We start from the raw sequence: 10239 nt of genomic DNA on the forward strand, positions 1-10239 counted from the left end.
ACAAAAATACACAAACTGACAAAAAAAAAACACACACAAAAAACGCTCTGAAAACACAAACAAAAATAACCAAAAATGACTAAAACACAAAGACTCACAACACACTAAAGGACACAAAAATGTACAAACTGACAATTCACAAAATGACTCCAAAAACACAAAAGACCACAACAAAGATACACAAGAACAAAAACACCCAGAAAAGACAAAAAAGGCAGAAAAACACACAAAACAATGACTTTAATACACAAAATGACTCCAAAAACAAATAGTCTAATCGTGTGTGTGTGTAGCCCAAATCAACAACATGAAACGACCACACAAACAAACAAAAAACAGACAAATACACAAAATGACTACAAGAACACATAACAGAAAGACAACTCACATACACAAAGATTATAAAAAGACACAAAAACAACATTGCAAAAAAAAAAAAATAGGAAAATCAAACTGTACTTAACATTTATTGTTGCTTTCCTGTATGTGTAATTGTTCTGTGGGCCGGATTGGCTGCTACGGCGGCCAAATGTGGACCGCTAACCTTCAGTTTGATAGAGACTGAGCAGAAGGGGAAATCTCTGTTATGTTTATAAACATTTTAAAGTAATACATTTTAATAACAGGTAAATAGAGCATTTAGGGACTGAACCAATGATAAATGTGAACCTTCTTATCTACTGAACAATTCCGTGACGCACACCAGACTCCGTTGTCAATTTCACCTTAATAATAATAATCCTCCATCTTGGAATGTTATGGTTGAATACAAATTGAATAAAACCTTTTAGCTGATCAATACTGCCCCTGTGATCTATTCGGTTATTATAGATCAATTCCAAGTTGAGATAAATGTAAAATAAGAGTTATTTTCTAACAAACTTTAGGCAGGTGTCGGGCGGTGTCGTGAAGCCTCAAACTCGTGTTTGTCCTCATATGACCTGCAGCTTTCACACCCGATCACAAGCCGAATAGATCTTAGCTTACGTTTGCTTTCAAATCAGATTTATTTATTATAATTGTGTGTACTGAATTAACAAAACGAGCAAAACTACTATTTGTTGTTTTTACGGGTGGAGTCTGGAGTGCAACGCCCGGTCTGTTTCCGATAAGACAGGCCGCTGTTGGTGGAACAGAACGCGGAAAGACAGAACGAACTCACGAATAGGATGTGAATCTTTGATCAGATTAGTGAATCTGATTGTTAAAAGGCGGGTGGCATTCAGGCCCCCGTGGTTCTGACAGCTACACTCGATTCAATGGCAATAAAAGCGACAATAACGGCGATGAAATCCCAACAACACGTCACAGACTCACCCCTTCTCGGCTCCCGTAGGTCGTCTTTCAGAAAAAAAAACACGCAGAAAAGTTCGTTCAAACCAAAAAAAGGAATCAAATGTGTTTTTTTCCCAGCAACGTGTTCACGTACTGAAGCCGGCTGCAAAGATGGCGGATGAGACGCATGTATCCCGCGACCTGGAAAGTGACGTCATTCATCTGCGACCCACACTGGGAAACCGAAGCTACATGTTTTGGTTTAAAGACAGTCGGGTTTCAACTTTGCTCTTAATTAACATCTCGGTTTTAATACAAACTGATGGGAGTGTGAGGAATTTACGTAACACGTAACGTAAGTCCCAGCGTGTGTTTGAAAAGGTTTTAGAAGCTTTAGAAAGGTGCTAAGTGCTAACAGTTAGCCATGGTGGCTCACAACCAGAGTCCGTTCAAATTATGATCGATTTATGACGGAATTTGCGTTGGAAATATGAACACTTTAATGTACAATTCATATCGGATTTTTTTATTTTTTGTTTTTTTTTATTTTTGCTATTTCACATTGAAATGTATGCGACCGATTATTATTATTAAAAAAAAAAAAAAAAAATCGGTTTGTTGCAACAAAAATAAAACCACAAAATAAAGTTTAAATTAGTCCTTGTATGTCTTCCTATAGAAAAATGAGAGGTTAAGTAGCTTTTTCTTGGATGGTTAAAATGGGAGCTTTAATTCAGAATAAAAGTCAAATCCTTTTTAAACTGACTCAATTCCTAATGCTGAATTACACACATGTTTATGATCATTATTACTCACCTTAGTTACAAACGTTGGTCACTGAGGAGTGGACACCTGCAGGTCAATATGTACGGGCTGTTTTACTTTTCTTTTCTTTTTAAGGATATTAGACCCACTTTAGTCGTTTTTAAAAGCCCTTTGTGCAGTCACTTCTTCTTCTGTGTAGATTACGGCGTTTGGCAACCAAGGCAAGGAAATATTCTGTGCAGCTTTCAACATATTACGATGACTACCTGTCAACATTGTGCTGTTCTGCAAAGCTGCATTTAAGATAATTTTATGAAATAATTTATGAACGGTGTCATTGCAGTCCAAACAAATCTGACGTTGCACACCCTTGAACCAAGCAGCAGCCATGTTGAAAGTCTCAGGTCAACCTCATATACTTTTCCAAATTATGTCTTTCATTCATGATGTAAAGCACCATGAACTAAAATGAGTTTGACACCTGATGTAAACATGTGAAAGCTTCCTTTTACTGAAGTTAAATCTTTAGAAACTTTCCGCTCCTCAATCTTCACTTAAGTCTTGTTTTGCCTTCCTTAAAGATGGCGACGCCCAGTAAGACTCCCCCTGGAGCCAATCCCAAGCAGCTGGAGCGGACGGGGACGGTGCGTGAAATCGGCTCTCAGGCCGTGTGGTCGCTCTCCTCCTGCAAACCTGGTAAAAAAAAAATGTATTTAAAGCTGATTTAAGACATGGGTCAAAACCAGGGTCCAGAGTTGGGGTCAGTATATATATATATATATATATATATATATTTATCACTATCATAAGGCACAAAAATGGAAGAAAAAAAAGACAGATTTTTTTTTTTTAGATAAGGCATTTTGTAACTTTTTTTCTAAGATAAGGCTATTGTAAGGCATACAAATGTTTTATAAGGTCATTTATTTCAAGCTCAGTAATTGTGATCAATAAAATTTTGAACTTTAATAGTAGTTGAGAACATAATTGTAATTGAATTTCAGTAGGAAAAATAATAATTGTAATTTTAGTTGTAATTGGAAAATATGTTGGCCACCTTAATCAGAATTGAGTTGTAATTGAAAAATGTAATTGACCCCGACCCTGGTCAAAACTGACCCGTTAGCATTATGGCGTGTTTACACCAAACGCGTCAGGTTTACATACACAATATATGGTGGACGCGCTGCTAGGAGCGTCAGAGGTCCCGCTTTGCGTTGCGTTTTGAAGCTTGAAATTTCAAGCTTTTGACGTGCGTCCGGCCCCTCTAACGCGGCTGATGCTAGAGTTGAGATCGTTGCACCGTGACGAATTCAGAATAATGAAAAAAAGAAAAAAAAAAACAGAGGCGGAGACAGATGGACAAGCGTACTTCTGCTGGAATAGAGCTCCTGTAGTTGGTGTCCTGGTAGGAGATGCGAGTCAGCAGGTCGTCAAACTGGGCACGGGAGAAACGGAAGTAGCGCTGAAAGCGATTCTCATCCTATTGCAGCTCTAATGAATCCAGAAACGGCGCCGAGGTGCAAATAAAACCAAGCCACTCTCTGGATAATGTAGAGCTGATGAACGGGAGTTGGAGGCGGCCTGTTCAGCAAGGACCTCCAAACTTTATTCTCCATCCAACCACACTTCTCTATAACCCTCTGACATCACACTGAGTCACACCAAATACATCGACCGGAAACACCGCCTTCTCAACACAATAATGTTCCACCACAGTCCACCACAGTCACTGGTGAATTATGAACGTAACTAATCGCCACATTATCATCCATTGTATGAACACCACCAGCAACAGAGAAGCCCCTCCCCTAAACGCACTCAACGCGCTCTCTTTCCAACTTGTTTGAATGCGCGTCCAGAGCATCTTTGATGCTGGTGACAAGCGTCTAATTCATTGAGCACAAGCGTCCAACGAGGGGCGTGAGGCACGATTTTGACGCCCGAAACACGTTTGGTGTGAACGCTACAAAAGAGATGCTAACACAAGCAAGCTAACACAAGAGGAAGGTTACGTTTTATGGACTTATTTATTAAAGGCACAGTAATTGTGATTAATAGTAATTTACTTTAGTAATTTAGAATGTTGTAATTGCCTTTTAGGGGAAAATAATTATAATTCTAAAAAAATGCTGGTCATTGTAATGATTATTGAGTTGTAATTGAACATGGATAATTGAAGAGATACAACCCTGACGTTGGGGTCTTCAGGGTTCGGCGTGGACCAGCTGAGGGACGACAACCTGGAGACGTACTGGCAGTCGGACGGGTCCCAGCCTCACCTGGTCAACATTCAGTTCAGGAGGAGAACCACAGTGAAGATGCTCTGCATCTACGCCGACTACAAGTCAGACGAGAGCTACACGCCCAGCAAGATCTCAGTTAGAGTGGGAAACAACTTCCACAACCTGCAGGAGGTCCGGGTGAGTCCTGGACCACCACATGGACGTGTCACACCCACCCAGTCTGCTCACCACTACTTCTTCTTCTTCTGCAGTCTTTGGAGATGGTGGAACCCAGCGGCTGGATTCACATTTCACTGATGAATCAGGTGATCAAGTTTAGCAACGACAAATATTTCCATCTGCACAAACCCAAACATAAACAGATTGGGAACCTCAGCTTTAGAACCACTGCTTGTTCAGTAAATGCAAAAGTTTGACAAGTCTTTAAAGGGATCCTCCACTGTTTTTACAAATGTGGTCAAAAACCTTTAAAATGTACTTTTTAGATCTATGTCTAATAAAATTCCATTATTCTGCACCATATTTGTTTTATTAACTTTTAAAAATGGGACTAGTTTACAGTTTTAGAGCCTGTTCTCCATCTTTAAATCATGTGATTGATGATGTCACACGGCCCCACTGCCTGTAAACATCCCATTGTTTTCTATTGGAGTGAAACATTCAGCCTGATTTAAAGGGTTTTTTCAGTCAAAATAACAGCTTATGTTGCTGTTGGTTGCTCTAAAAAAATGAGGAAAAGTTAAAGATGTGGATGGAAACCTCTTGTTTACAAAAAGAGGATAAAAACAGTTGTGACCTGAAAAGAAATCTGTGATCGTAGGGGAAGCGACAATTCCAACTCTGCGACTTTTTAGTAGGCAATGAAGCAGAGAAGAGCTCTCCTAAGGGGCCCTTACTCTCCCTTAAACAGTACACTGACACGCTCTGGTGGCTGAAGTTAGCGGGTAAATCACGGACTGTTGAAGACAGACAATCCCTGAGGATAGAAGTCCTTCAACAGTCTGTCATTTACTCGCTAACTTCAGCCACCAGAGCGTGTCAGCGCACTGTTTGAAGGAGAGTAAAGGTCCTTTCGGAGAGCTCTTCTTCTCTGTTTCATTGTCTACTACCAAACCTCGGAGCTGGAACTGTCGCCCCCTGTGGTCATAGATTATTTTCCAGTCCCAACAGTTTTTATCCTCTTTCTGTAAAAAAAAAAAAGTTTATATCGACATCTTTAACTTTATCTGATTATTTATAACAACCAAAAGCAGCACAAGTTGTTATTTGGACTGAAAAAGTTACTAAATGATCTAAAAATCAGGCTGGATGTTTCAATCCAATAGAAAACAATGGGATGTTTAAAGGCAGTGGGGCCGTGTGACATCATCAATCACATGATTTAAAGATGGAGAACAGGCTCTAAAACTGTAAAGTAGTCCCATTTTTAAAAGTTAATGAAACAAATATGGTGCATAATAATGTGTTTTGTTAGACATACAGTAGATCTACTAATAAGTACATTTAAAAGATTTTTGGCCACATTTGTAAAAACAACTGAGGATCCCTTTAATTAAAAGCTCTCTCTTCCTGGTTGGATTTCAGCGGACCAACGAGCCAATCAGCACCTTCATGATCCAGATCGCGGTGCTGGCCAACCACCAGAACGGCAGAGACACGCACATGAGGCAGATCAAAGTCTACACACCGGTGGAGGAGAGCTCCATCGGCAAGTTCCCACGATGCACCACGGTGGACTTCATGATGTACCGAACCATCAGGTGACCGGAGGAACCTTTGATGTAAAAGGAGGTTTTATTGGTTGAACACTTTGTAAACAATCGCAAACAGAGCAAAACCTTTGATCTGCGTGAAGTCTCCCGTGCCATCACTTTGTTAATAAACATTAAATAAAACGTTTTATTGCTAACATTTCAAGCTTCTTTGTTTTCTTTAGTTCTTCTTTAATGTTTTTAACATTTGGAAAAAACATAAATGTGATAAAAAAAATTTACTGCAGACACAAGTAACTTTTATTACAGTGGGTGGGGCCACAAACTATCTGACTTGAGGGTCACATGATCAACATTAATGTTAGCATTAGAACAATGACCAATCAGAGCATTAACACAGAAAACAACAATGGGTTCCGGTTTGTTTTTGGAGTTATTTGTGTCGTGGTTTCATTTACTTTTCTCTTTGTTTTTGGCTGTAATTTTGTAAATTTTTGAGTATCTCTGTTGTCATTTTGTCATTTTATGTATTTCTCTGTTACTGTTGTATATTTTTTGTTTTGCCTTTGTGTGTTTTTCTAATTTTGTACATTTCAGTCATTTTGTACATTTCTGACATGTATTTTTAGTCGACTTTTCTGTGTGTTTGTAAATATTCTGTAATTCTGTTGTCATTTTGTGTTTTTCTGTAATTTTGCCGTCATTTTTACACATGAACTTTTTTAGGGTTTCTTTAAAACAGTGGTTTTCAACCTTTTCAGTCTGTGACCCCCAAAATAAAGGTCCCAGAGAGCGGGGACCCCCACTGTAGCTGAAGGTGGTTGAACACAGACATGAACATTGAAGAACAGTCATGTGGAGACAGGACCATCTATGAGGGGGAATAAAGAAGAGATTTTTGGGGTTCATCCATAAAGTCAGTAAAATGATGGTCCATTGTTCTATGAATATGTGATAAACACATTTATTTATTCATCTGAATAGTATCCACTGTTATCCAGGAACGTTTATTATTATTATAGTCATCTTAAAGATGGAAATCCTGGTTTTAATCAGACAAAAAATGTTGTAAAAGTTGGTGAAATGGGATTTTAAAAAACACAAATTGGTTAAATGTTGCAAATTAGAGTGGACAAAAACAGACAGAAAAATTGGTAAAAAGGTTTCAAAGTGTCAATATTGGAACAATTAGTTTAAACTGGCAAATAATGTGAATGACAAATGGTAAATGTGGTTAAATTGGGGGGAAGAAAAATGGTGAAAAGAGGTTAAAAGTGACAATAATGGGTCAACATATGTGACATTAGGTGGAAAGTGTTTATAAAGTGCTGAACATGTCTTGAAAGTGGGAAAATGTGCAGAAAAAGCATTGAAATGTGATGGAAAAGTGTGAGAAATGGGAGTAATATAGCAAAAATGCATTAAAAGGAGCAAAAATATGACAAGAAAACGTGGTGAAAACAGGTTAAAAAATGGAAAGTTTGGTTTAGTTGCAGAAAAAGATTAAAATAAACAATAATGGCTCAAATTGTTAAAAAAAAAAAAAAATCTTAGTTTCTTGAAGGTATCCGACAACCCCCTCCCAGAGTCTCACGATCCCAAATGGGATCCTGACCCCAAGATTGAAAACCCCTGCTTTAGATAATGATTATAATGTTGATTTAATTATACTGAGGCTGTACATCGATTTTAAATCATTCAACAAATGAACTAAACACACACGTTTCTATTGTATTTAATCACGTTTGTGATTTATTCCTTCACTAAAATGTGTAAATCATTTAAAGTGACACTATTTATCCGCTAGATGGCGCCTGTTAGCTGATTCACGTGGAGTGCAGACTTTTCTCTCATGCTGCTTTTTTTATGAAACATATTTCATAAATAAATAATATATATACATGTTAATTACTTCCCCCTGCAGCTCAGTTTCATCACAGTAATTAATGACATGAACTAAACCCTCTTTACTTCATAAGAATATAAATCACTGATAATAAAGTTTGACTAACGTAGTGATCTAAACAGCATTATTTATTAAAACAATGCTGAACATACCCAAAAAACTTTTTGAAACAGTTCTTAAACCTTTAAAACAGTGTTTGTGTGGATTGAGAGGAGACCGTGTGCCGCAAGTGTGACGTCACACTGCGCTGCTTTGGTCCTAGTTCTTGACTGGAACAGGAGATCGGCAAGACAATCGAGATGTTTGCTCGACGTTTCTTTTCAAACTGGGTCTGGTGGGCCGGCGACCTGGTAGGATTTAAGCCCATCACACCCACAGCCCCAACACACACCAAGCCCACGAGTGGGAGAACCTGCAACTACTGCATAGGCCCTGCTTCTTCTCTCCCTGAGCTGACCAAAAGCTTCCAAGCAGCGTGTTCCTCAGGATGGAGCACTGTGAGGAACACAACATTTAAAGCTGAAGCTGAACTAAGGCTTTCGACCCGTTTGGTGGGTATAGGCGTCACACGTGGGGACTTCACCAATGTCAAAGGTGGAAGTAAACAGCAGCAGGCGATGAAGCAGATGAAGGAGTTTAACCGTGTCATACCTAGTCCACAAACATCTGCTCTCAGAGCCAGGAGAGCCATGGGTCAGATTTACTCCAACACTTCCACTTTAGTCCACAGACGACTGGAGGGGACACGTCTCTGCACTGTGGGACGAGAACACACCGCCGACTTTGGCTTTGGAAAGAAAACACTGGTTCAACCTGTGCTTTGGCTGTACTTGGACTTCAACCAGCAGAGGATTCTCAAGGAGGCCACTTATCAGAGTGTAGGCCCACAGTGGTCCTCCACAGCATCCCGATAGTGATGGCAAGGACCCTAACCCTGCTACAACACCTTATACAACACCTCAAACACCCGATACAACTTCTGAAACAGATGATACAACACCCGATACAACACCTGAAACACCCGATACAACTTCTGAAACAGATGATACAACACCCGATACAACACCTCAAACACCCGATACAACTTCTGAAACAGATGATACAACACCCGATACAACACCTGAAACACCCGATACAACTTCTGAAACAGATGATACAACACTCGATACAACACCTGGAACATCCGATACAACACTTTACCCAGTCCCTAATCAAACACCCGATACAACACCTGAAACATCCCTGCCACCCCTAGAAGTTCTCCGATGACTCTTCCATCATCGGCTGCATTAGCAACAATGACGAGAAGGGAACCAGATGTCTGATAGAGAGCTTCACTACGTAGTGAAACAACAACCAGCTGAAACTCAACACTAGCATAGAAGGCCCCCAGCCCCAGTCCTCATCCAGGGGCAGGAAGTGGAGAGGGTGGACTCATAAGTACCTTGGGATCCACATCAACAACAAACTGGACTAGTGTAGCAACACGGAGCACTTCAGGCATTCCATGTGTGCCCACTTTCATTAGACTGTTTAACACCACAGTTTAGCTCAATAACTGTACCACACTGACCACCCCAACCCAGTTCCTCAATTGTCATTTGCACAATTTTAGTTTTTCTTTCTGCTGTTGTTTTCTGACATTTTGCACTAGTATCCTATGTTAGTATTTTTTTTGTTTTTTTCCCCTCTGGGGATCAATAAAGGTGTGTTCTATTCTATTCTAAAAACTGGTCATGGAAACACCTGAATTTGGAGTTTTTACGCTTTCATCAGGAGGTTTTTCAGACGTTTCAGTATTCACTCACAACAGTGTGACAAAGACACTTTTTCCACAATTCCACGTCACAGGACGTGACGTACATGGTCACTTTTTTCTGAGAAAACATGGAACGGTATGTGTGGACAGAAGAGGAGCCCGAGGCATTTCTTACTGTTATGCTTAAAAACTATTAGTGAATGTTTACACTCCATGTGAACACTGAATGTTTCACTCCAATAGAAAACAATGGGATGTTTACAGGCAGTGGAGCCATGTGACATCATCAATCTTGTGATTTCAAGATGGAGGAACACAGGCTCTACAACTGTAAAGTAAAAACGGTGCAAAATGATGTGTTTTGTTAGACATAGATCTACTAATAAGGATATCTAGAAGGTTTTAGGACACATTTTTAAAAACAGTGGAGGATCACGCACGCACACGCACGCAACACTTTACATCAACAGTTCAATCAAATATGACTCTACTCTTACCCTCCCAAACTCCCTTTCCCATAATTCCAATAAGTTAATTTTGTCTTCTTTTTTTTTTTTTTAATTAATTAATACGTTA

At 39.5% G+C, this 10239-nt stretch overlaps 1 protein-coding gene across 1 annotated transcript; it reads left to right on the top strand.

Annotated features, from left to right (window-relative positions):
* Positions 1 to 1478: 1478 nt before the first annotated feature.
* On the top strand, positions 1479 to 6165 carry anapc10 (anaphase promoting complex subunit 10). The gene is made up of 5 exons (XM_028474349.1): positions 1479 to 1630; positions 2622 to 2736; positions 4252 to 4463; positions 4538 to 4591; positions 5871 to 6165. The coding sequence occupies exons 2-5, from the start codon at positions 2622 to 2624 to the stop codon at positions 6048 to 6050; spliced, it is 561 nt and encodes a 186-aa protein (XP_028330150.1). The 5' UTR covers positions 1479 to 1630; the 3' UTR covers positions 6051 to 6165.
* Positions 6166 to 10239: the final 4074 nt, after the last annotated feature.

The sequence above is a fragment of the Gouania willdenowi genome, chromosome 18 (genome assembly GCF_900634775.1).
Source record: "Gouania willdenowi chromosome 18, fGouWil2.1, whole genome shotgun sequence".
NCBI classification, from domain to species: Eukaryota; Metazoa; Chordata; class Actinopteri; order Blenniiformes; family Gobiesocidae; genus Gouania; species Gouania willdenowi.

What these genes read in the sequence shown, in the direction of transcription:
- anapc10 (XM_028474349.1), top strand. Translation starts at nt 2,622, where the DNA reads ATGGCGACGCCCAGTAAGACTCCCCCTGGAGCCAATCCCAAGCAGCTG. An exon ending in GCTCTCCTCCTGCAAACCTG is followed by an intron (nt 2,737 to 4,251) that starts GTAAAAAAAAAA and finishes TGGGGTCTTCAG; the next exon opens with GGTTCGGCGTGGACCAGCTG. An exon ending in ACAACCTGCAGGAGGTCCGG is followed by an intron (nt 4,464 to 4,537) that starts GTGAGTCCTGGA and finishes CTTCTTCTGCAG; the next exon opens with TCTTTGGAGATGGTGGAACC.